We start from the raw sequence: 25,935 nt of genomic DNA, 5'->3' as shown, positions 1-25,935 counted from the left end.
GAGAGAACAGAGGAGGGGAGGAGAGGGAGGGAGGGGTGACGCGGGGAAGTACTTAGAGAGAAGACGCATCATCTGTGCAGTGGTGGGAGCAACATCTCCTGGTTGCAGTCCGACAGCAACGCGAGCAGCTTTTCCGACTTGTTTCCAGAAACCGTTGTTGCGTGACGAGACCATGTGGATTTACAAGCTCGTTTTCGGATTCGTTTTCGTCGTTTCTTGCTCTGGTAAGTTTGCCGAAAACTACTCACAACTGCTCCCGTTGCTGCCCAACGTGTGACACCAGAGCCAGCGTGTGAGCGCACTGGTTTGCGCTCCCTGCACAACAAACTGTCAAGCACGAGTTAGGAGTGCCTTGAATCATCTGATTTTATTACTGTCGCTGCGATGTTCGGATAATAACACATTCGTCTTGTGTTTAACTCTGTATAGGTGTGTTATTAATGCAATCTGGTGGTGCGCGATTTATGGGTTAGCGTTACTTAGAGTCAAAACACATCCCTGGCAGTATTTTTTAAGACTGGACTTCAGTGAAAAGAGATGCTTTTGCTAAGAGCAATTACAGAGCTTTTTCATTCTAACTCACTACCAGAGCTCATTGGACTATACAGTATCGCTTTGAAATTTAGCTGAATGAACACTGGGTAAGTGATAAGAAAAAAACATCTGCTTATACGCTAACCCACTGTCACCTAAAGTGACCTGTTAAAATCCAATCAATCGTGCAGTCACCCTCTAGCTGAGTGCAACTTTCGCGGTTCATTGCTTCTTGGCACTCAGCCGGTCAACTCAAGCTGACGAGCGGACAAACACTAGGCCTCTGGTACTCTGTGCTCCCCAGCTTGCTTACCACATAGTAAACTATCCAGACACTGAATCTGAAATCAACTCTGATGTGTGACGTCTTCCCTTCAAGTGATTCAACGATTTTTGTTTGTATGTTCTCTATGTGTTTGTGTGTGTGTCAGCCTCGATTTCATTTGGGGCCAGTGACAAATGACTGTGCATCCCATTGGACGCTGTAAACCTAATGGGATGCACAGTTAAAGCAGACTTCTTCACACATAAAGTATTGTGCAAAAGGCTTGAGTCACTGCTCATTTCTTTATATTTTAGCAGGAAAATGGGGAAATAGGTGCAGTGATTTATTGAAACGTTTGCAAACATAAATGGAAATATGGTTTTTGAAAGCAAGAACAGCGTTTGCACGATTCTTAGAAACTTGAAGTCAGTATTTGGTATGAGCACCTTTATTCTTCAACGCAACCTGAACTCTTTTAGCCAAGCTGTCTTGCAATTCTGCAAGTAGTCTTCAGGAATAGTTCTCCAGGCTTCGTGTAGGTCATTCAAAGCTCTTCTATGGATGCTGCTTCAAAAATGTTGAGGTCCGGTCTCTGGGGAGGCCAATCCATGACTGATAGTGTTCCATGGTGTTTTTCTACAAGGTATACTTTTACTGCATTGGGAGTGTAGTTTTGATCATTGTCATGCTAAAAAAATGAAACTACTGTTAGTCAGATGCTTTCCATGGTGACCAAAATCTGTTGGTACTTTTATGCGTTCATTCAGCTCCAAACATTGACAGAGCATCCACTCTGTTTCACAGATGGCTGTAGACACTCACTAATGTACGTCTCTGCTGACCTCCATATTTATTTGGATCTGATTTCTCTTGTCACTCATATTCAGTCCAGTTCTTGCACATTACCTATGCATTTTCTCCTTGTTTCCCTTCCTTAAATATGGCTTTTAAAAGCCAGCCTCCCACTGAGGCTATTTCAGATGAGGCTTTGGTGAGCAGTAGAGAGAGCCGCTAAAGGGCCAAAATGCATCTCTCAGGTCCTGTGTCAGGTCTTTTTTTTTTTTTTTTTTTTCAGTTTTACAGTTGTTTTTGTTTTTTCATTCCCTAAGGCCATGGCTTTTTTAAAGACTTCTTCTTTTGTCTTCCATCTGTCCAGTTTCCTCAGTTTTTTTTAAAGTGCACATCAAGCCAGATATGCAAAAGCTTTTTGGGAATCATCTTGTTGGTGCAAAAATACTATTACAGAGTGCACAAGATGCATTTTTAAATTGTTTTGCTAAGTTGCCTGTTACATGTAGACACAATACTGTTTTATTGCTTGGTGTAAGTGCTTTTTTTTTCTAATGGTTGAATGATTCATAGTTTTTTTGTTTGTTAAGTGACTAAACACACAAAAAGAAAATATTTCTGTGAAAATGATCACAAACAAGGACTGGAGTGAAAATAACTGAAAAAGAAAAAAACTGAAAGATATGCAGAAAGTCTGAAGAATTAAGACCACTTAAAATTAAATGAAAGTCTGGCTCTTTGCAAAATAAAAAGAAATGAGGTGTTTGAGACGTTTTCTAGACAGTCTCATCAGCAGACAACAAAGAATACTTTGTTTGTGTGAATTCATTTTATTATTATTATTACTAGAAGTAGTATTTAGTATCCCTTGTGTTAATATATACAATTTAGAATGGGCAGACTAAGACTACTTTTGTCATGGATGTAGAGCCAGACAAGTCTGTAGACTGTCATAAAGCTATCTGTCCGTGTTCAACCACAACAGCATTAGGCCCTTCCTAATGATGCTCTCTCTACCTATAGTTGAGTCTCATTAATAATGTAAAATGTCAAATTAATGCTACTCAGTAATTGTGACCACATTTTGTAATTGTGTATCAGAAGGCAGAAGAAATGCTCTCCAGGACTACCAGAAAACTGACAGCATTCAACTGATGGTCCATTCTGATTCCTCCCACCTGACCAAAAGCAGGAAGCTGAGCTTATCGAAATGTGCTAAAGCCTGCAGCCGCAACAAAAGGCTCCCCTTTACCTGCAGGTTTGTCCATGCTAATGTCATTACCCTTTCAGTTTCAGGATATTACTTTGGTAACATGGGAATGGCTTTCAGTTCGTCTTACTTAATTAATGTTTGCATGATGCATGAATTTTGATGGTTAGTTTAGCAGGCCTCACCTTTGTGTACTCACAGAATCCCCATGTTACTGGTTTCCTTTTACTTCAAGATGTCATAAAACTGACCATTATTATTCTCACTCTCCCTCCTGTTTTCTCTTCCTCCTTTCCAATCCTCTTTATTCTCTAGAGCATTTGTGTATGATCATAAAAACAGGAAATGCCAGTGGCTGTCCTTCGACAGGAACTCACCAGGAGTTCAGAGCCAGCAGAACATGAACTACCAACTGTATGAGAAGAAAGGTGCTCTACATTTCCATGTTTTTGCTCACCCAGCTGATACATACACAACAAGTGTCTCTGACTCTCAGAAAAAACACATCCTTGAGGTAGCCTTTCTTTCAATAGACACCACTGCTTCTGTAGAGGTTTTGTTGATTTACATTTTTTAGAAAAAAATTATATCCATTTCATAACAATTTATGCTAGAGTGATTTTAGCTCCGTGATGATGGGAACCCTCTGGGGGGAAGACTAGGAAGGGCAAGGACTATTGGCATGTTTATTGGGTTGGGCCACATCATGGTTCATTTTCTGTCATTAAGCGGTGTTTATGTAAATATTGGAAATTCCCACCCGTTTTCAATCACACTGACCACAACTGTGAACTGTGAACATGCCGGCTGTGTAACATATTTTTTACTGAGTCCAGATTTTAAAGATGATTAGGAAAGCAGATTTGACTTTTGGCATTGTCGCATCTCCGTTAAGCTCAGTGTTTCAGATGAAAATCTCCTTCTGTCTGTTTTCTCTATTATCTGTTCTGGCTCTGTATGCAAAGCACTTATCACATTTACAAGACCATTCTCTGTGTCTGTCTTATTTCAGACTATGTTAGAGAATGCATTGTAGGAACAGGGCAGAGTTACAGGGGGCGGAGGTCAGTGACTGTGAGTGGGATCCTGTGCCAGGCCTGGGCTTCTCCTGTTCCTCATGAGCACAAGTAAGAATCTGATGTACTTTACACCACAATGTCAAACAAAATAGTGTTATAAGCTCTTTCTTACTGTTAGTTTTGGCCTGCTAGTAATGCAATTAGCTAGTAGCTAGAGGCTGGTCTGTATGTGTGCATATGTATATATGAGTATGATATATTAGGGGTTGATTAGGCTCCTGGGAGCAGTCATTCATCAGAACTGACCTCATTGTAACGCCTTACACAGTCACAGATCATTTCCTGCTGTGGACCTACTGTTTATCTAGATGTGTATGTAGTGTGAATTCAAGTGTGTGTATTTTACTTTTACTGGCATATGCCACATTTGGTTAAATCTAAGTTCTAGATATGTCCCCTAAATGTCTAAATCTATTTTTGCTGATAAGATATTTTTCAAAGTAAGAAAAAAGTTAAAATAATAAGATGCCAGTAAAAGATGACAAAAGTGAAATTTGCACTGATCTCGGTTACATTGCACAGTGCAGTTGCATAATTTTTTACCCAGTAAGCAACAATATAGTTACATTAATCTAAGCCTATATGACTAAGATCCACTGTAGACTTAATAGCGACAGAGAGAGCTATGTGCTTCCTTGAAAATCAAAGATGACTGTACTGTACACTAGCCATACTTTATCGCTGAACCCTATGCTACCTCCTCTCTCTTTTGTTTTTAAACTGTTTTCCTCTTTTTTCCACATTGTTGGAATTCTGTTCATTATTCTCTTTATCACTTTCATATTTAAAGGTAATCCAAGATTGAAAGATAGCCACCAATTTCCTGATTTCCAAAACAAAGAGCACATGAATAGTGTTGAACCTTCAGTAAAAAAGAAAAATCCCACTGCCCTTTCTCCTTAGAGATTTAAAACGACTTTGAAAGGCTTTGTAGTGTCGAATCAAAGCCGGCAGTGTACGTTTGCACCTCCAGTGAACCTGCTTTATCAGGCCGTTATTAACTTTTCTGTAAATCAGGTAATTAAACCCAGGCACTTTGTATGTTTTATCAGTTCACTTACAGACATGGGAAATTGACATACACGCAAGCACAGATTAATGCACGCACATACACACAGACACAAGTTCAAATAGCATTTTTATCAGTGTAAGGTTTCCCCCTCCATAGATTGCCCACCAAAGACTTCTCATTTTTGTACCTGTCATTACCAAATCTAGTGAAGGACTATTTCATAGCTTTATCTTTTCCCCATCATGTGGAAAAACACCGCTTGTCTAACAAGCTATGCTTTCTGTGTCCATCATCACAGCTGGTGACTACAGCCATGTGCTTCCCTGATGTAAAAGATATGAGTCATTTGTCAGTATGTTTATGTTACGTCCACCAACGCCAATCTCATGGAGAACTAACTTTGCTTTTAAGTATTAACCTGTTTTCCCTAAAAAAAGACTGCTGTGTCACTGATGATTCAGTCCTTTGGCATAGTTGTCAGTAACTTTTATTTTTGTTAATTCCCACTGGTGGTGTTTACAGAGCAGCACTCTTGTAAATGAGCAAGGAGAAGTCATTCTGTCAGAGATTAAAACCAGAGACCACAAACTGTGACCTTTTGGTGTTTTTCAAAAAGAACTTGCTCTGCATGCGAGCCGAAACGCTGTATTTGGCAGCAGGTCTTGGTACATGTGTTTGTTTTGTAACTGCAGCTCTGCTTCTGACAGATTCATGTCTAAGAGGCTCAGGAAGACGGACCTCCGGGAAAACTACTGTCGCAACCCAGACAACTCTGCTGTTGGCCCATGGTGCTTTACCACTGACCCTCGGCCACACTTCAGACATGAGGAGTGTGGCATACCACAGTGTTCAGAAGGTGGGTTTTACACACAGGCACACACGTTTGCAGAAATATATCAGTGCTTATATGAGCACATATTAATGTTAAAATAATACCCATTCTGCAATCTGCATTATCTCATCAATTGAGGCTTGATAGCCTGAAACGAGCTCCGGCAAACTAGGCAATCATATAGTTGGACTAAGCAAGTTCACCTAAACTGTGCTCTCTTGTGATATCTATCTATCTATATGTGTGTGCGTGTGTTACTTGCTGAGGCCAGCTGCAGCTGTTTCCAGGTGTGTGGTTTGGTTTACACTGTCCTCTCTCATTCCATCAGGCTCAGGGTTTGTAAAGGGTTTGAACCTGAAGAAGCGGGTGTTGGAATGTTACGGGATATTAATCCCCCTGTCGTCTACTCAACATCAATTGTTAGCCATTATATCCATCCCTGTGGCATACATGTGGTTGTGATGAAAGAAGAGGGCCTCCTCAGCATGTTTTAGCCTTTATGTTATATCGCACAATGTTACTGTCAGGCACTGAAGGAGGGGATGATAATGACCTCTGTTATCTAATCCTCGGGGATTCATGCTGTCAGAGGGGTTGTTTCCTCAGCATGCATGGCACTGGATCACTTTAATGAGGCGCCAGGTTGTGGTTGGGTAGGACAAAATGGGAATCCTTCTTGCTCTTTAACTGACACAAGTTGTACAACAAAGATAATGACATTTTATTTTGATAAAAAGCCTGTGCTCTCCCAGTAAAAAAATGACTGGGAGGGTTTCTCCTGAAATTAAGTGGTCCTAATAGGAAACATACACACAGACACGCAAACATGGCGTGTACAAGCACAAATACATGTGCAGCCTGTGGACTCACAAACATCTGTTTCCAATCTGGATCCTTGCTGTTGTTCACACTAGACAGTGTATTCTACTCACCAGGCAGAAAATGAGGCTTTGTCTTTATCCAAGAAACTTTTTAATGTTTGCATCCATATTTTAAATATCTTTGTTTATAACGAGTCTTCATTAAAGCTGAAGTATGCAAGAATAAAGTACTTTGATTGGCCAAAACTGATCATTATGATATACAGTGGAACCCCGGCTTACAAAGTCCCCATTTAACGAAACGCCACCTCTTCCTCCACCAAGAACTTCGTTTCCAGCCAGCATCGCCTCACTCAAAAGGCGATGGAAAAAGGTGCTTCGACTTACGAAAGACCCTCTGGAACGAATTATTTTCGTAAGTCGGGGTTCCACTGTAGTAGGTGTAGAAATCCAGTTCTTGCACAGCCCAGTTGAAAATCTAGTATGGTGAAAGGCTGTTAACGACTTGTTTGTCTAGTGTAACAAACAAAAAAATGTTGCTTATCCCACTTTAAGTATTATGTTATCAAAATGTTTAGTTCAAAATGTTGCTTAACAGTTTGGGAATCTAATATTAAACGCTAAAGTGTATTCAATTTGATCTTCAGCTCTATTCCTTTGTGAGCCCATGGCTATCCTACTAAAAAAAACACACCTCTCATTTATATTCTGGATATATGATTTTTCATTGATCAACTTAGCATTTTTCTAAGATATGTGCATGTGTTTTTCTGCTGTATAGTTGAGTGTATCAACTGTATTGGCGAGGATTACAGAGGACCAATGGACCACACAGAAAGTGGAAAAGAATGCCAGCGGTGGGACTTGGATGACCCACACAAACACCTGTACCACCCCAAGAGGTGATGCTCACAATTGCACACACACAGATACACACTTACCTCTGCAGCGCACAAAATTTGTGCAAGCTCAATCACATCTACTTGCATGCATGCTTATAGCATGAGAATACATTATGTTTTAAAAGGTTCATAAAGTAATTCAATGTAGTTTCGCTGCACTTACTTTGGTGATGAAGTGATTTGGATTCAGTTAGTGAAAACCTTCCCCGAAGGAATAATATTGGAATCCAGTGTGTGTTTATGTGGGTTTTTTTTGTGTGTATTTAACAATAATATGTTGGGAAAATGCTTCATTTTGACTTAATTGTCCCAAATTGCTTTAAACTCTCAGACTTGGGCCTAAGCTGTTATTCATTTATACCTGTTTTAAGGTTTCATATATTTTAATCTATATTGTTATTCGTTGCACGATCTTCAAAAAGGGTGTGTACACGTCAGCTGTGTGCATCTGTGTCAAGACAGCTAGTGGGATGGCAGGTGGTCTGGATTAGTGGGGACTCGTTAACACATCCTTAATCATCCCACTGTTTATGTAAACGAGGTCCCAGACTGCTCATAGCACTAATGTAATAAGAGGGTCCCACTGCCTGATACTTCATGCCTAGTGGCTACAGGCCTGAAGGGATGTAGGACTTTGGGATGACTTACTGTAGAACACCTGTAGTGGTGCAACTCATTATCTTCCTCACTCCCCTGAGCTCAGAAGAGTTATTAGTGTGTCGGTTACATGCAATGAATTGTCTCTCAACTATTTAAGATAAGATAAGATAAGATAGAACTTTATTAATCCCTCGGGTGGGTTCCTCTGGGAAATTCGACTTCCAAAAAGCACAGCAACGACCGAAGTTACAGTTACAGTTACACTGCTTGTGAATCAGCAGGAAAATAGAAACATGGATCTCTTGACTTTCAGAATATAGTGGCAGTTAACATTCTCATGAGTCCTCCAAGTGTGTGATAGTTGTTTTATATTTTATTTATTTGCAATGCTTTTGAGTCTTGTTTCTGCTTACATATTTTTTCTGCCTGTTTTGTATTAGGTACCCTGACAAAGGCCTGGATGATAACTATTGTAGAAACCCAGACGGACGCCAAAGACCCTGGTGCTTTACCACAGACCCAAATACACCCTGGGAGTACTGCAACATCACAGTTTGCGGTGAGCATATATTCATGTTTGTTTGTGTGTGGTTGAATCCATTACCATTTGTCATGCATGTTACGGAGCAGTCTATGCCCTTCTGTTAGTGGCAGTGTTGCTGCTCAGTGCGGGTCGACAAAGTATGACTGACTGCAGCAAAATTTACTGCTTCCTGTACCTTTCATTTTTACCATTCCTCCCCTCTTCCTGGCTAATGCTAAAGAATATACAAACACACACTCACCCACCCACACAAACAGATGCAGAGCCCCCCTCCCCTCCCTCTTAGGGTTGGCTCTCTGTTATGTCTTCTCTGATAGCCAGAATGTTTATTTTTTTCCCTGCACCACTGGCTTTCTGTTTATTGTTCTATGCCAGCTCTTATGTGTGGTAGTCAAACTGCACAGGTCTGAATTACTGCTCTACATTAACCTCGTGTTACACATGCAGACACAACACCAGGGTCACACACACTACAAGCAGATCATTTACACCTCATACACTTAGTGCAAACGGTGTGATTGATGTTTAAGAGATCGTGTGTGCGTCACATCTGGCTTTGGCTTTGTGTGTCTTTGCACTTGTAGTAAACCAGCAAACACTGCGTGCTTGGAGTTCACCCTGCAATCAGTGACAAGTCAGACACTGGATTCTTCAAGAACATAAAATAGAAACAGAGCTGGTGTTGTTGTTGGACTCTGCTTTATTCTCTTTAGTCTGCTTTCCTGCTAGAAGCATCAGCAGTCCTGGCTCCATGTTTACTAGATGGCACTCCACCATGTGGACCCAGTGATTCACTGTTCTCTCCCCCTTATTTTCTCCTCTCTAAAAATTGTCTTCTACCCAGGGCATTCAACCCTTCTCTCACTCTTTCTCTATTATGGGAGCTTTTTGGGAACAGACCAAGTTTACGACCCAGTTAGTCTTAATCAAAACAAGGCACACAGAGACAAACAGATAAAGTGTTCATTTGATAAGGCCCCTTCTTTTGTTTACTGTCAAACTAGTTCAAATCTATTTTTATGCATCTACTATGCACAGCAAATCTCTGTTTTAGAGACTTGAAGATCTGGCGCTTTGTACATTTTCGGGTACAGTCGTGTAATGCTCAGGTTAATGAACTTGTAGCACTATCTAATGAGGATCTCCGTGAAGACAAGTACAGCAGACTCAATTTCGTGCCTTGGTTATCTTTTTGAGCCTAGCTAAACTGCATTCTTTCAAAACCACAGCTATTCTGTTGATGTCAGATAGTCAGTGTACTAAGAGTATTTGGCACCATTTCAAATACACTGTCACACTGAATACATCTATAATCCTGGCTGTTTGCTACTATTGACATCACTGTGCACTAATACAAAGTGGATGTATCTTGAGATCAGGGAATGATAAAACCTGGGGATGAGGACAGTGTCATTTTTAGGCCAACTAATTTGGCTGCCATCAGAGCAAATTGTTTGTTGCAGTCTGAATTGTAGGTGTTGGCAGTTGGGAGACTGAATTCTGCACAGTGAGGGTCTAAATTTACCAGGAGGCAATTTACCCCACAACCCCCCAAAAAAGTGCCCCATTGGCAAGCTGTACTTTTCTGAACATACATACACTTTTATGGCAGAGCATGCAACATTAATCAGTGTAATTGTATCTATTATATTAATGTTTTCCACAGCAATGTTACACAAACACACTTTTTGTTTGACTTCAGTTCACAGTTACCAATTTTTTTTTGCAGAGGATGGCATTCAGACTAACATATTTTGATATATTGGTAGACTCATTTGTTTATGTTTCGTGTGAAAATGTAAATTACAACAGTGGCAGAACCTTGACCCTGTGGAAGTTCCTGAAACATCTTCCTGGAAAATCATTCATGGAGAACGATATACAAATTTCAGGCAAATAAAAAACCTCCTGGGGGTTTTTCAACTTTCTATACAGTTCAAAGTTACCATAATTTATTCAGTTTTCATCACTTTTTTTCTCTTACCGCTCTCATTTCACTGATCTGTAACTCACAGCAATTGTTTTCAAAATTTCTTCATACACCATTTAAACTAAATAAGCTTTTATCAGTTCTTCACCATCTCTGTGCACAGTGTAAATTAGGTGGCCAAACTTTTCACACTGTCTTTTTTTCTATGTTAGTGCAATCATAAATGGTAAATTTGAGCAGATTCAAACTAGCCCCATTCAGTGTTGCCAACTCCTCAGTAAGGAAAATCGCTATTGGTTGTCCTAAAAGTCGCTAGAAGTCGCTAAATGACGTTATCGCCTAATTTGCATAATTGGTCATGCTAATCTAATATTAACCTATGTCGTTGGAGAGAGAAATAACATCGTGGAAGAGACATAAAGTGAGTAAAAAACGTCCTAAATGCATTTAGAGTTTATTTAGAACTACAAATTAAATTTCTTTTAGCAATTATTGTTTTTTTTTAATGTCACAATTCCAACCCTGCTCCTTTACCCGGGCTTGGACCGGCAAAAGTGACCCGAAATAGGCACTCTGGTGGAGTTACTTTGTGTGTGTGTGTTTATAAGTAATTATATTAAACCTTGTGATCCACAAAACAGCATAAGAGTAAAAGAGTAAAATAAGAACTGACTGCGTTACAGCACCCGCTGCTTGTTGAGAGTAAAAGTGATATGCGCTTTCACGTCTTTTTTAGCGACTTTTTTTTAGAGAAAAAGTCGCTAAGGGGTCTGAAAACTCGCTAAATATAGCGACAAAGTCGCTAAGTTGGCAACACTGGCCCCATTTATACACTGTAGTTGAGGCATTTAAAATTAATTTTCATATGCATTTCATATTGCCTTATGCGTGAATTCCTTTTTTATTTCAGCATTACATATGTTGAGGGAAACAACCACGATTTTAAGAGTTGGGTTAGCCCTCAGTTGTGGTTGGTAGTGTTTAATTCTCCTCATATACCAGAGATAATCCTCATATCGAAGAGGATTTGTTTATCTAACATATGTAAATAAAGATTGACTTTTGGGGGTTATGCTGAAACATCTTTAGTTGCAAGAGCACAAGATCTTGAGCCTAAATTACTAAGCTTTCTGTATACTATACTGTCCTTGCTATATTTTGGTTTGCCTTTTGGTTTGTTTAAGAACATGTGTTATTATTAATTTTTTGTCTATATTTGTTAGAAACCCCTCCTAAAAGTAATGTGGTGGAAACAACTGAGTGTTACCAGGGCAGAGGAGAGGGTTACAGGGGAGCAGTAGATATGACGCCCACTGGACTTACCTGCCAGCGCTGGGACTCTCAGTATCCCCATAACCATACATTCCTGCCTGAAGCATACCCCTGCAAGTGAGTCAGAAACTTACATGATACAACCATCCACTCACTCACCCTTGCACTTACATTTTAGCAGATTACAGCATGACTTTCTCTTGTGTTTTCCAGGGACCTGAGAGAGAACTTCTGTCGAAATCCAGATGGCCAAGAATTCCCCTGGTGCTTCACTACAGACCCAAGAGTCCGCACAATGTCCTGCATTAATATCCCTCAGTGTGGCACCCAAAACAGGCTTGTCAGCGGTGAGAGACTCAACGGATTTATTTGGCTTTGACAGGAGCAAGGGAAAAGACAATTTTCTCTCCATCGGAAGCAGATAAATGCGCATATTCTGAGAGAGATCTTGTAACCACACACATCCCAGCGGAAAGCTGTTGCCCTGTAAGAGTGTGGGAAGGACTGACCACCATGTATCACACAAATAAAATCTGACAGCAACTCAGGATGGTCAGTTCTTACTGGTCACTAAAAAAAGATCGAAAGATTAGTGCCATTTGAGATTCTTTTCGAGGTAGATTTAGAAGTTCTACATGCAGATCTATAGCTGAGTAGGCAAATTCAGATTCCCTAAGGGATTTTAACGGATATTCTTTCGAGACTGAGTGGGCTTGAATTGGAATTATAAAACCACTCTGAGGCTATCTTGTGGTTTACGCTTGAGAATTCAATACATTCCCATATACAAAATACTGTAAATTAAATGAAGGGTAACAAACAGCTAAAAAAAATTATGAACGGCAGTATTTTTCTCATTTATCATTGTCAAGGATTACTTTTGTGTTTCCAGCCAAGCATAAAGTAGGACCACTACAACAACTACGATAGCTCAGCTAAGGGTTGTGTATTCTTTTGCTCATATTTGAACACAATTCACAGTTTTTTTTTTACTCTAGCTTTTCAGTTGAACAGCACCACATGCATAATTGTACATTTATAGAGACTGTTTTGCATGTTTTTGTTTAAAGCCCTTATTTGTTTGCACACGCAGTATGTGTCCAGACAGCCTATCTAATTCTTCTATCTCATTTTGTCCAAATCCAGACTGCTATGAAAGATTTGGAGAAAATTACCAAGGACAGCAGTCAAGGACTAGATCAAACCTGCCCTGTGCTCCCTGGAGAGACCACAGCAACAGGTCGGCCCACTGGATCTCTGCTACTTCCTAATCACTTTCCCAAACTTCACTATGATGTAGAAAACAGACTTGCACCATTAATAAAACTGTAGACAAGCACTACTGGCTAAAATAGACATTTAAATTGTCACACCGGTCCACAACATGTTAACCCACAGACCCCAACAAAGTGTAAGAGATTTTAAGGCACTCAGTGAGACAAGAGGAAGAAAGAAAACACAAATTTTGAACAGAAGACGACCTTGTGCACGACAGTCCTGCTATGCAAGTGTATCTGAGTTTTCTAGAACCATGTGTGCAAATCTGAAACATGGTGTTGTTTTAGGGAGGCACTTTGTAAGTGACCTCTACTTAAGTCTCGCTGTTGTTAGTCAGTCAAGGCAAGCCACTTGTTCTCAGAGGAGAAAACAACTCCTAGCCTCCCCTACAGCTTTTTTATGGCTTGAGAAGCGTTTTCCTGAAAATGACCCAGCTGAGCAAGAAAGACTCCCAGAGATAACTTGGCTGGGCGATGCACTCTTTACAACTCACCCTTGACCCTAAATTCGCTCCTTTACAGGAACACTTCAAAGCCACTCAACCCCACTGTATGGCTCCTTCTAATGGGTCAAAAGCTGGGGTTAGGAAGTCAGAGAGAGAGCTGGCTACACCAGAAGGATAATATAAATAAACATGAATTTTAAACCCTTGATTGCTATGATTTCACCACCTTATTAGTTAAGGAATTTGGTGTGAGAAGGGATTTAGTTTGTGGTTTTAAAATTGTAGCGAGAATGCTTCATGTGTGGGATACGTCTGCACGAGTATTAGATATGTGAATGTAGGTGGGAGCATACTGTCTAAGTGAGTAATTCCTTTGCAAATCACCTCATTATCTTGTCTGGAGGGAGAGAGCCTACACAGCTGTGTATTTAACGGTCCAAATCCTATCTGGCTAAATTCATTCAGCTTTTTACACATAGTTATAAATCAGTAGAAATCCTTTTTTTAACTGTCAAAACAAGACAAATTATCTGCTTAAACTAAAAGAAAGAACGAAAGCAAAGGAGATGTTTCTTTTGTTTTCACATTGTCTTTGGGGCTTAATAAATGTTGATGAAAGATTTGTTAAGGGATCATTCGGGTTTCTGTGTTTGCTCAGTGGTGAGAGGGGCATGCCAACGGCTGGCCTGGAAGGAAACTACTGTCGAAATCCTGATAAAGACAAACATGGTCCCTGGTGTTACACCAACAATTCTGCCATACCCTGGGACTACTGCAATGTGAAACCATGTGAGTGTCAATCCATACAATATGAGCACTGACACACACACAGAAACATAAAAGTCACTTAGATAATGTGTAATTGAAGCTTTATCATAGTCCTAGAGAAAAGACTGAGCTAGTGTTTTTTGTTTTCACTTCTGTTTCTTTCTCTCTCACTCTAACACACACACACACACACACACACACACACACACACACACACACACACACACACACACACACACACACACACACACACACAGAGAGAGAGAGAGAGAGAGAGGGAGAATAATTTGGAGTGGGTAAGTCTGTCTATACTCACAGGAGATCCATAGTCATCAGGAAGCCTGAGGGTTTTTGTATGGAGCCAGAGGCATCATGCTTGCAACTAGCTTATAAAAGTTTATGAATCTTTTTCTTCTTTTTTACACTTTTTTTTAAAACTTTTAACTACAAGACCATACCCTTGTTGTATTTCACGTTTTAGGATTCCTTCTCATTTACTGTTTTGTAAATAACTGTGTTACAATTCTGATTTGTTATTTAATATATTATCCTTACCATCTGTTATCTTGCCGAGCCTCCATTAGTGGTGTGAATAATGCATCCATGTTTGATTACTTGACATGAGCAGATTATCAGAATATAAATGAATTCATGACTCCTGACCTTAAAACTATGAGAAAAGTGCTTTAAAGTATATAAATAAAACATAAGCAGTTGTGCTCTTGTGGCGTCTGTTACATCTAAAAATCTAAAAGTAGGAAGCAGCTTTAACCTACAGACACACTGCAACCCTTTTAAGGCGTGTTGCATTCAATTAAACATGACATGGAAAACAAACTCATTGGCTCTGGTAGCTGTTGCTCTATGCTCACTGTGAAATGTACACCCCTGTGTGAGGTTGGCTCTTACCTTGTATGAGTTAATGCGCCCTGATCACTTGCTTGTCTCCTTGCCTCTCTGCAGGTAATGCTTCACAGAACACCATCCAACTGGGTGAGAGTCTCTCTGTGCTCATCTGTCTGCCTGTGTGTGCGAGTGGCTCAGTTGCTGAACTGTATTTGATTGGCTACAGAACTTGATGGGGTGCTTTTTATGTCCAGCTATAATGATGCATGAGATAATGAGGTTGTGGTGGCATCTGTTTCCCTTTCTGTGTGTCTCTGTTGGTCTTTCTGTGTTACTTTGTACTCTTTTTCACATAGTAATTGAAGAACAAATGATGAATCCTCTGCTCTCTTGACATACAGAGTTCAGAATACAAATGGGTTCTGTTAACATTTTCAGTAATCACCTTAATTATCGGCCTCATCAGTTAATGTTCTTATGATGATGATTGAGCTGCGTCGTTAGGCAGCTCGAGTGCCTCTTGTATTGTGACTATGTAAACAATATATGTCCGTGTTAACTACAGTGTCATTGTGTCTGTGACCGTGTCTTTATGGCTAAAATTTAATGTATATTTTATTTGCGCTCTCACTTTCCAGGTGAGGAGGCTTCTGTGAGCTGTTTTGTCCATAAGACAACGAGGATCGTAGGAGGAAGTCCAATGAGCATATCAGAAGGCAGCTGGATGGTCAGCATACAGAAAGGGTATGGGATTTAGCGTTCGACACATTTTCCTCTACTAAAGAACAGTGGAGGATCCTGCCCAGACTATTCTTGAATTGATTAAAAAAAATCTGAAGGGTTGCTTATTCTTTTTCTTTTTATCTTGTCGACTGGGTTTTAGGATTTATGTACAACATATGTTTGTTTTTGCTTTGATCCTTGACATTTATGATCAGTCAGCATGTACATATAGAAAAGAAACAGGGTTAAGAAAACAGATTACCACTGTAAGAAGTTCACTTATAATACTCTTATTTCTCTGAACAACATAAGGATTAGCCTATTAAGCCAGATTCATTAAATACAATGACTGTCTAGAACATAATTATTAGTTGTGTGCTTATATATTGGTGAAGTTTCAGATGTATTGACGAAGAGCTTGTGATGTGATTCTATTAATTGTATTGTCAGGTTGTCATAGTATGATTACAAGCTTTTTCCCCGAGATTTTCTCCCCAAAGTGGCGCAGTTTCAGGTCATGTATGCTGTGGGATGTCATAGATTTGACCTCAATATAATATTTGTGTTTTGTGCTGTTCTCAGATCAATGCACTGGTGTGGCGGTTCACTAATACGAGACGAGTGGGTGCTTACTGACAGAGAGTGCTTCTCCTCATGGTAATGTTGTCTCCCTTTTTGGTTTTTGGAGTAGGGCGGTAAAAAGTTAAAGGATTTGAGCAGTTTTAACCCGAAGAATGATAACTGTGCAGTATTTCCAACTGTATTAACTTTTTCTTGTGCCTGTTCAGTGTTCCGAACCTCAGCGAGTATCGAGTGTGGCTGGGGGTCTCTGATATTCGAGAGGGCGCTCCTGACTGGTCTAAGAGGCAGGAAGTCAGTATAGCCCATGTAATATGTGGCCCTGAGGGCTCCAGCTTAGCCCTCCTAAGGCTCTCTAAGTGAGTGCCTGGAAAAATAATCTCAGTGATATATTGATATATTTTTCTGTACTTGTGATGCTAATCATATTTTGTAAATATGTTTTTCAGGCCTGCCCTTCCTGCAGACAATGTCCATACGATTCAGCTACCTGTGGCTGGGTGCAGCATCCCAGAAGGAACAATATGTAAAATGTATGGATGGGGAGAGACCAAAGGTACTAATATTATATATTGGATTATAGTATACATACCTATTTTCTGGTTCTTATGCTTGCAATATGTTAACCCTGGGTTCTTCTTAACATTGTGTTGCACTGTATTATATTTACTACAACAAAACACAGGCAATGAAGTGCAATTTTTAACTCTTTCAGGCACTGGCTATGAAGATATGCTAAAGGCAGTGGAACTGCCCATTGTCAGGAATAACCGGTGTAGAGAAATGCACAGAGGAAACCTTCACATCACCACCAACAAGATCTGTGCAGGAGGGAAGAGGAATGAGGGAGTGTGTGAGGTAAACTGTTGTAAACAGTTTGTATTGTTTTCCTAAAGAAGTGTTTTGGTATTTACACACAGGGCAAATAACTGTTTTAGTGATCAGAAGGAAAAGTGCTCACTAGAATTCATACAGTGCACTCAAACCGTGTTGGTAAACAAGAACAGGCTTTTACTCCTATGGATAAAGTAATTGTTCCCAGTGTGAATCTACGTGGGCATTAGCGCCTTTGTTTAACACAGTGCTTCCAAAGCCCAGTTTGATCTAAATCTCAAACAAATGTTATGTGAATCCGTGGGCTTAGTATTCAGTCAGTTGTAAATAGAGCAGCTGGAGACTGTTGCGCTAAATTTCATCAGCTATCAAAGACTTGATTTTGTGGTTTCTGGCTTTAGAAAAGAGCTGCCCATGTTTGGATATAATATCTATAACAGAACAATTTCATTTGAGTGTCAGAAACGTAAAACATTAATGTTAGCTGTTTAAAACTACGGACAAAGAAAAATGTGCTATAAATTTAATCTTCCTTCTTTTTTTTTTCTTTTTTTTTCGCAGAGGGACTATGGAGGCCCTCTGGTGTGTCAGGATGGGTATATCAGGGTTATTGTTGGAGTAAGTGTCCATGGCAGAGGCTGTGCTCGGGCCAACCAGCCTAGCATCTTCATTAACGTGCCCTTCTACACGCAATGGATCTACAAGGTTTTCAAATATTACCCCAACACCGTCTAGAAACGTAACCGAGAATGAAAAAAGTTTGGGGGACTAAATCTGACCAAGACCACCAGTGGTGCACGCAGGATGCCTGGTTTATATGTTTTGCATACTTACACAGTCCAGATCAATAGGAAATTGATCCAAGGATGTACTTACACTATGATGTAATATTTAAAGTATCAACAAGAATATTCAGATTCCAAAAGGCACTGATGGCAGTAGAGTGGATGTTTTATCTTAGACATATGGTAAGAAAGTCAAGAAACAACAAAGTATGGCTTTGACTGAGTTGGGAGCAGAACAGACAAACATACACATATATGTATATATCTTTTTTATCCAATTCACATTTTCCTTTGGGTAGCAGTTCCACCATAAATTGTGTATGTGTGTATGTAATTACTCTTGATTCCTGGCATTACTTGAATATTTTAAATACCAAATTCGGTGGTTCAGCAGCTGCTTTTGTAGAGTACGTCAATGGGCCACTTAGAAAACTATCCAGTGGTAGGGCAACGTTAAGGACACTATGACGAGCTTTGATAAAGTGGTCCTTACTGTACATACTATTTTAATGAGTGTGTTTGTGACACTCTTAATTCATTTAGGTCTTATAGATCTATTATAAGGGAACTCAGATGTTGGGGTGGATATAAAGTGTGCTATCTCCGTGTTTTAGCTTTTAGCCACATTTCTGTTTCATTGTGGTGTCAAATAAACAGAAATACCTAAATAAACTGCATCTTCTCCTAACACAATACACCTGACTGAAAGATGCTCTTTGCTTTCTGTGTAAAAAAAAAATGAGTGTATGGTTACCCAGTCTTCACAGGATTTGAAAAACATGTATTTTTTTTCCTTTTATGTGTGCACAAAAGTTCTTTCTGTACAGAATATAATATTTCGTTTAAAAAAAAAAGTTGAATAGTCATTGGTATGTCTGTTTTTTATGTTTGTTTTTTATGTCTGTGTATGTGCAGAGGGAGAGTGAGTTTTGCCTGTGAGCCTGTGCACGTTTAAACCAGAACTGAATCCACTCTCATACCTTGGCAGACCCTTATTTTAATTCCTAGATATTAGCGTGTCAGAGTCTGCTGTTTCCAACTCTTGTGGATGGGATGTGGTCTTTGTAACATTACTGTCTGTGATGGGTTTCACTGTGATGACTGAACAGCCCTTGAAACAACTTGACACACTTCTTTTTCCAGTGTCAGTGATTGAGATGGCTTTACAGCTACATTATTTTTGCATGAGTGAGAAAAATGGTCTGTGTGTGAATGTGTGCACACTAAAAGATTCTGCAAGCTGCTATATTCCACAGACTGTACAGTAATGCCTTATAATATAAAATGTGTATTGTATTGAGTGCACTTACTATGAGCGTGAAATGTTAAACCCAGTTTCAGCATTATTTTCAAATGATGCCTGTCATTATATTAAACTCTTTTTCTACTTATCTGTGAATTGAATTTTAATTTCATGTTTTAAATGTTGCATTCTTTGCATTCTGAGTACAAACATGCATAACTGCAGTCAGTTTGCTGCATAATTAATAGAACAGAGGTTGGTTGTTGTATTTCACTACCAGAAGATGGCACCATGGTAGCATAGAGACTATGAGGACGAATTTGTAATCTTGCTAATCTCTCTTTCTCCCTCTTTCTCACACACACACACAGACACACACAATCCATACAGCCACATTCACTTTCAATTGCACACACAAAGTGGCATATACTCACACACACCACTGGTTCCAGCCATGTAGCTGTTCCTGATAAAAACACTACACCAAAATAGCCGAATTTTGGTGTCACCACATTCAGAGTTTAATAGAGTGGGAGTGTGAGATAAATATGAGGGGGCACGAGAGTATATGTGTGAATGCGAGTGTTAGAAATAGAACGCATTAAGGTGAAAGAGAGCAGCTACTGCGAGCTGGAGATTAAACGCTGAATCCATTGCTGCTGTATTAAGAAACTTATGGAGCAAGCAGAAAATGCTCTGGGATCGACACTTTCCGTTGCAACGTGTGTGCTGCTTGCTGATGCTGAGACAACACACACAGACACGCGCGCACACACTCGTACTTATGGCTGGGACAGTACAGTATCTGTGATAATGCATACTGTAGGCATCAAAGAAATATGACGTGTAAGAAGTTTGCTTTCATGTGCAGGTCAGCAGGGTGAACGGAAAGACATGGAAATGTAGATATAAACGAGCAGATAAACACAAGGACACCGGTCCCCTCCCCGCTCACCCCCTCTGTGCTACAGCATGCAGGAGGCTAATGATCCACTGAACATGGTTTGTGTCACGGCTGTTCGCTCTGGCATGGAAGCACAGTCTACAAGACATAGGGTAAAGAAAATGATTAAGAGCAATAATCAATTTTCAAACAACGATTAGTTGTCGACAGTGCTGCGATGTGACAACTTGAGGAGTAAAATGAGACACTTTTATCTCTCTCTATCTGGCTGGCCATTGAAATTCAAACACAGTAGCAGGATAGTCTCACATGCTGCCACAGTTGGCTGACGACTCCAGGCAGAGATCTGCTTCTCAATCCCTCTGTATGTGTGTCTTACGTATGCGACTAAATGAAAGAGAGGGAGTGGCTAGAAGAGAAAGATGGAAAATGAGAGAGGGACTGATTATTCCAGAGAAAGGCTTTTATAAGCCACAAGACTCCCATTACAGATCATTATGTTTCAGATTTAGTTAAGAATATCTTTCGTAATCTAATTGGGTTGTCTTTGTAATGTCATTTAACCTCTTTTTAGGCACTTTCACTTCTCTCTGTGGAGTCGTCGGTTTTGGGCCTCTGTTATACCTGTGTGTATTCGAGTATGCTTGTGCGCGCGTGCGTGTGTGTGCCCATTTCCGATTGTCAGATTATTATTACTTCCAAGTGTAGGCTTACAAGAGTGTAGAGAGGAAATCTGATCATATCCAAGCTTTTGAAAGTATCTTTCTCCTGTCAGGATTTCACCTTGTAAAATGACACACCTTTCCATCCCAATACCAACTCTACCTGATACTTTTCATAGTATGTTCAGTTAAAAAACACACAAATGCACCCACACTGGACAGCCATACATAGCAAAGCGAATAGTAAAATAAATCTTTGTCAAATAAATTTGAATAAAGCTCATTTTTATTTAATTACTAAAACTGGAAAATTCCCATTGTTATGAGTCCCACATTAAAAAAAAAAAGATAATATAAGAAACATGGGATGCAATTGAGTTTTCCAGAAATTCTGACAGGTACAATGGTCTACAAACAATCAGCGAACACAGCAGAGCACATTGCCCATGAAATTAACTCTCCACATCAGCTCAGCTTCTGATCTTCTAGACACTGACTGAATAACTGTTTGATTCATATCTTATTGTAGAAATGTTTGAAAATGAGCGAGAAGAGGTAGTAGCAAGCAAACTACAAGAAGGCACAGATTATTTTTCAATCAATTTAGTCAAGTGTTTTCTTTCTTAAAGCAAGTACACAATCTTGTTATACTTACCACTTGTATAGTTTTGCTCATTTTTGACCTGGATTAGCATGTTTGGAATCATCTGCTGAAGGATTTTCTTTTTTAATTTTACATTTAATGCTAATTTGTTTCATTCAGTGTTTCATTAAAAGTGATGGGAATAACGGTGTTACAACTAACGGCGTTACTAACGGTGTTACTTTTTTCAGTAACGAGTAATCTCACTAATTACTATTCCTATCGTTACAACGCCGTTACCGTTACTAACAAGAAAATGCGGCGCGGTCGCATTACTATTTTTCAACAAACAGACGGCTGAAGCTGTGTTCAGCCTAATGCATCTTATATCAGTTGCACGGAAGTAGCTGTCTGCACAAGTAATCTGGGTGCAACAGCTTTAAGCTGCCGCGGACAGCAATCACGATCACTTTTTGGCACAACACCTGGAGCTAATGGGGCAAAACAATCGCATGGGTGCTGCTGTTTGACTGAGAAAGAATAAAGTAGTCGTGGTAAGCCAATCACATGACCACTTTAGGATGACAAAGCAACAATGCGATATATATACCAGTTTTTAAATTGTGTTGATAGGCCACATAAAACCAGAGTCATGATAAACAATATATACGCGGCGTTTTTTCCTCAATAGTTTCGTCACGTTTAACGTCTAAGGACAGCGCTAGCAAGCACTCGCTGCTTAAGACCAAAAAATACAAAAACAAAACAAAAAACAGCCCTTTCGTGTTGGTGGATAAATGTACCATGTCGACCAATCAAAAAATGATATGGCAACATGACATTTGGTTGTTTAGGAAGAGGGGGAAGTTTTAGGAGTGACGGCGAGATCTCCTCAGCTCTTTCTGGGACAGTGGCGCGGCTGCCCCTCTGTTGGTCTTCCTTGGTCTCTTGTGTTCTGGGGGCCTCTGGATGTCTGGAGTTTTGATCTCCTCCATACCTGCTTCATGCCCTGGAGGACGGGGCTGTGGCCCCCCACACCCTCTAGCAGATCATTACATGAAGGAACCTTTTAAATACAAGCGCGCTCATGCTCACAGGTGTACACACGGATGCTCACACACACAAACTACACCCTTTTTGGCTCCTACCTCAAAGCACACTGTGTGCTGTCGATCTTACGAGCTGCACAATAATGTTCAATATTTAGTATTTACTGTTATATTCCCATAGATCATCGTGATGTTGTTTATTATATTGCTCTTTTTTTTTCTTCTGCTTGTTTTCTCTTTTTTCTTTCTCAACAGGTGATCCAGGTGATTGATATATGTGTTTTTTGTCTGCTTAATTTGTTGGTTTTTGTTGTTTTCCCTTTATCACCTTTCCTCTTCCCTGCTGTTTTTCTTTCCCTCTTTCTTTCTCCCCGTTTCTTTTCCCCAGTCAAGTCTGTCCCGTATTTAGCAAGTGAAAATAAAATAAAATAAACAATAAAAGGTGAATCAAATAGACCATTACGGCGAGGCTGGGATGGTCCATTTGGTAAAGTAAATCCGTTGGGCATCTTTCTTCGCCTTCAGACAATAATTCTGATGGCAAAAGAGCCAAACGGGACAGGCAAACAAAAAAAAAAAAAAGAGAGACGGCGAGTGAGAGAGAGAGAGAGAGCAGAAAGAGAGAGAGCGAGAGAGAGAGAAAGACAGCAGAAAAATGTTTGTGGTTGTTACAGTAAAAATATTACTTTTTCTACTTGGATTTTATGTTTTTTTGTCTGATTTTAGATCAATTATGTTAATACAGTATGTCAAAATGAAAACATAACTTTAAATTCAGACATTTGAGGTTGTGCTGAAAAGAATGATACCAAACAAGGCAAAGTAAATAGTTTTTAAAGGTGAAATGTAGAGGTAAAATCAAAAGCAGTCAAAAATGGCCAATTATACCCTGGACCCCAGAGGGTTAAGTGTTTTTTTTAAAGTAACGCAATAGTTACTTATCAAGTAATTAATTACTTTTAGAATATTGTGACTCAGTTACTAACTCAGTTACTTTTTTGAAGAAGTAACGAGTAACTATAATTAATTACTTTTTCAAAGTAACTAGCCCAACACTGTTTATTAACAACAACATGATTATGTGTAATATGAGAGGAGTGACTTGTGGCAATGAACAGAGAACCTTAACCTGATGCTGCATTTCTTCCTAGGCTACGTCCAGGGGTATTTTTGAAAACAGAGATTTTCCGTTTTCATTTTTAAAAAAAAATCCCGTCCACACGTAAATGCAAAAACGAAGGAAAACGCTGCTAGGAACATGCCAAAGCAACAGGTGGCGATATATTCCTAACCGTGTAGAAATGTTGGCCAATCAGAAGTCTAGAAGCCTGGGCGGGAAAGAGTAAACAAGGATGGCGCGTTGAAGCAGAACTGAGTCGTATGTGTGGAGGGACAGAAACTGTGTGTGTATATGTAAGCATTTAAGCACTGCAGAGAATTTCACCGAAACAATAACATGGCGCACAGTGTGACGTCAAAAAAGGCGCACACCTTTGACGCTGCGTTTTCTCCGTTTTCCTCGCCCACACGTAAAACTGAGTTTTCGAAAATCTCCACCCTGGGAGGAGTTTTTAAAAATCTCCGTTTTCAGTGACCCAGGTACGTGTGGACGTAGCCCTGGTGTTACAGTTTCCAGCCTACCTACAGCTTTGTTTTGATTACTTCTCACCTGTGTTCAGTTTGTTTTTTTTAACAAATTAGCTCCACTCTTCCTCACCTTTCCAGTTTGACACAGTTGATAAAATTAGCATCAACCGATGAAAACAATGAGGCATTTAGCAGCTAATAGGAAGCTACCCCTCCAAAAAATTTGTGGAAACCAAAATAGACTTACAAGGAACATGGAATAATACTGCAGCGATTGTGTGCTGCTGAATGTGTAAAAAAGTCATTTTATTTATGGGTTGGTTGCTGTTTTAGTGTTTGTCTGTGTGTGCAGCTTTCCAATTGTATTGGCGTAATGATTGGATTTGTTCTAGATGGATAGTGACAGTGTTGTTGGAGAGTTTCACTACACTAAAATTAGTAGTGCCATTAGAGCCATTAAATAATGTGTTAATTATATCTGTAGAAATGAAAGCAGAGCAACAATGTCTGTATAACCAGGACCTTTAGAACCAGTTAAGCATCCATATTTTTAATAATTGTGATCACAAATGTTTTAAAACTGTACAGTGGCAAAATCAGTGTGGCAACAAAACAGTGTTTAGAAAAGTTAGCTAATATCCAGATACTGTCTTTCATATTTTTTATTGAGAAATCTGACAAAGGCTCTATTTTTGCTTAGCAACTGCTTTCTCTCTTTTTTTATAAGTCCCTCAATAAGCAAGTCTTGACACTTCCCAGTCGTCTTTGTTAAAGTCACAGGGAATTTTCTTTTTGGCCTAACAAGACCAGGCCCTAACTAAATGAATAAGAAGTTCCAGTTCAGTGGTTTAAAAAAAAAAAATTATTATATCATATCATCACATGTTTACTTGATTCTCAAAAAAAAAAAAAAAATGCAACCCTGTTAGATAACAGATTTTAAAAGTTTTGCCTTGAGCAGTGTTTTTTGTTTTGTTTTGTTTTTTGCCAGCATACACAAATTGTGAAGCTTAGATAATGTAGTTTTATAAGCCTTTCATGCCATTAATTCAGCAATTTCAGGACATCTCAAGGTTTGGATCAATGGATATGGTAAATCAGTTGCTAAGGCAGTGGATGTGCTGATATTAATCTGGGGTTGTTCAACCAGGACCACAGGAGGCAGCATGACAGACTAAGGGACAGACAAGCAAGAGGCAGGAAGGCAGACACGAAGCAGGGTGAATCATCAGAAGGGGGGAAAAGGCTGGGGGACATTAAACAGTATAGTCTGGGAGATCACAAAGTCTCAAAGTGACAACCAACTTCCAGGTTTATGCCCAGAGGTTTCACATCAAAAATGACTTTCCATATTTAAAAAACACTGTGCACTTTCTGATTTGATTATGAGATTCTCCTTGCCTGCTGCACATTGCTGAAAAACAGGGTCAAGACTCTATGTGAGGGCAACTACACAAGCAGAAAAAAAACATAAGCAACACACAGTATATGTAGAACATGTGTGTTTAAATCCTTAACCCCATGCATTTGGATTTTCTTGTATACACATACCCGGTTTAGACTTCAAATAATACACTTTAAAGTTCTGTACAACACAGCAAAAATATTTGATTTCTTCTGGGACCAGATGCTAGCAGTGCCTGCACTGTCTGTCATATAGTGTCAGTGTTGATGCAAGGATTTTTCCAAATTATATATCCAGCAGAATCTTGTCCATTATCCGGAAACGTGAATTTAAAAGAGGCAGTCTGTTACTGCACCAATCTTTAGTCTGTCAATCTGTCTGACAGTCTTTCTGTGTCTTTCCCTTTCACCTTGCCACTATCTGTCTGAGTCTTTCTATCAGCGACACAGGGATG

The 25,935-nt window shown here is 39.6% G+C and overlaps 1 protein-coding gene across 1 annotated transcript; it reads left to right on the top strand.

The window, feature by feature from the left end:
- Positions 1–59: 59 nt before the first annotated feature.
- On the top strand, positions 60–18,180 carry hgfb (hepatocyte growth factor b). Its single transcript, XM_085412060.1, has 18 exons — positions 60–224; positions 2,690–2,846; positions 3,114–3,226; positions 3,811–3,925; positions 5,597–5,745; positions 7,324–7,444; positions 8,485–8,603; positions 11,742–11,907; positions 12,004–12,137; positions 12,937–13,030; positions 14,172–14,302; positions 15,245–15,274; positions 15,766–15,871; positions 16,433–16,507; positions 16,639–16,788; positions 16,879–16,985; positions 17,145–17,287; positions 17,825–18,180. The coding sequence occupies exons 1-18, from the start codon at positions 173–175 to the stop codon at positions 17,996–17,998; spliced, it is 2,136 nt and encodes a 711-aa protein (XP_085268186.1). The 5' UTR covers positions 60–172; the 3' UTR covers positions 17,999–18,180.
- The last annotated feature ends 7,755 nt before the right edge of the window (positions 18,181–25,935 follow it).

The sequence above is a fragment of the Rhamphochromis longiceps genome, linkage group LG7, assembly GCF_057381845.1.
Source record: "Rhamphochromis longiceps isolate RC_006_pf linkage group LG7, R_longiceps_female_GT1.1, whole genome shotgun sequence".
NCBI lineage: Eukaryota > Metazoa > Chordata > Actinopteri > Cichliformes > Cichlidae > Rhamphochromis > Rhamphochromis longiceps.
Note: the sequence above shows the minus strand (reverse complement) of the source record. Positions and strands in the feature narration are given on the sequence as shown.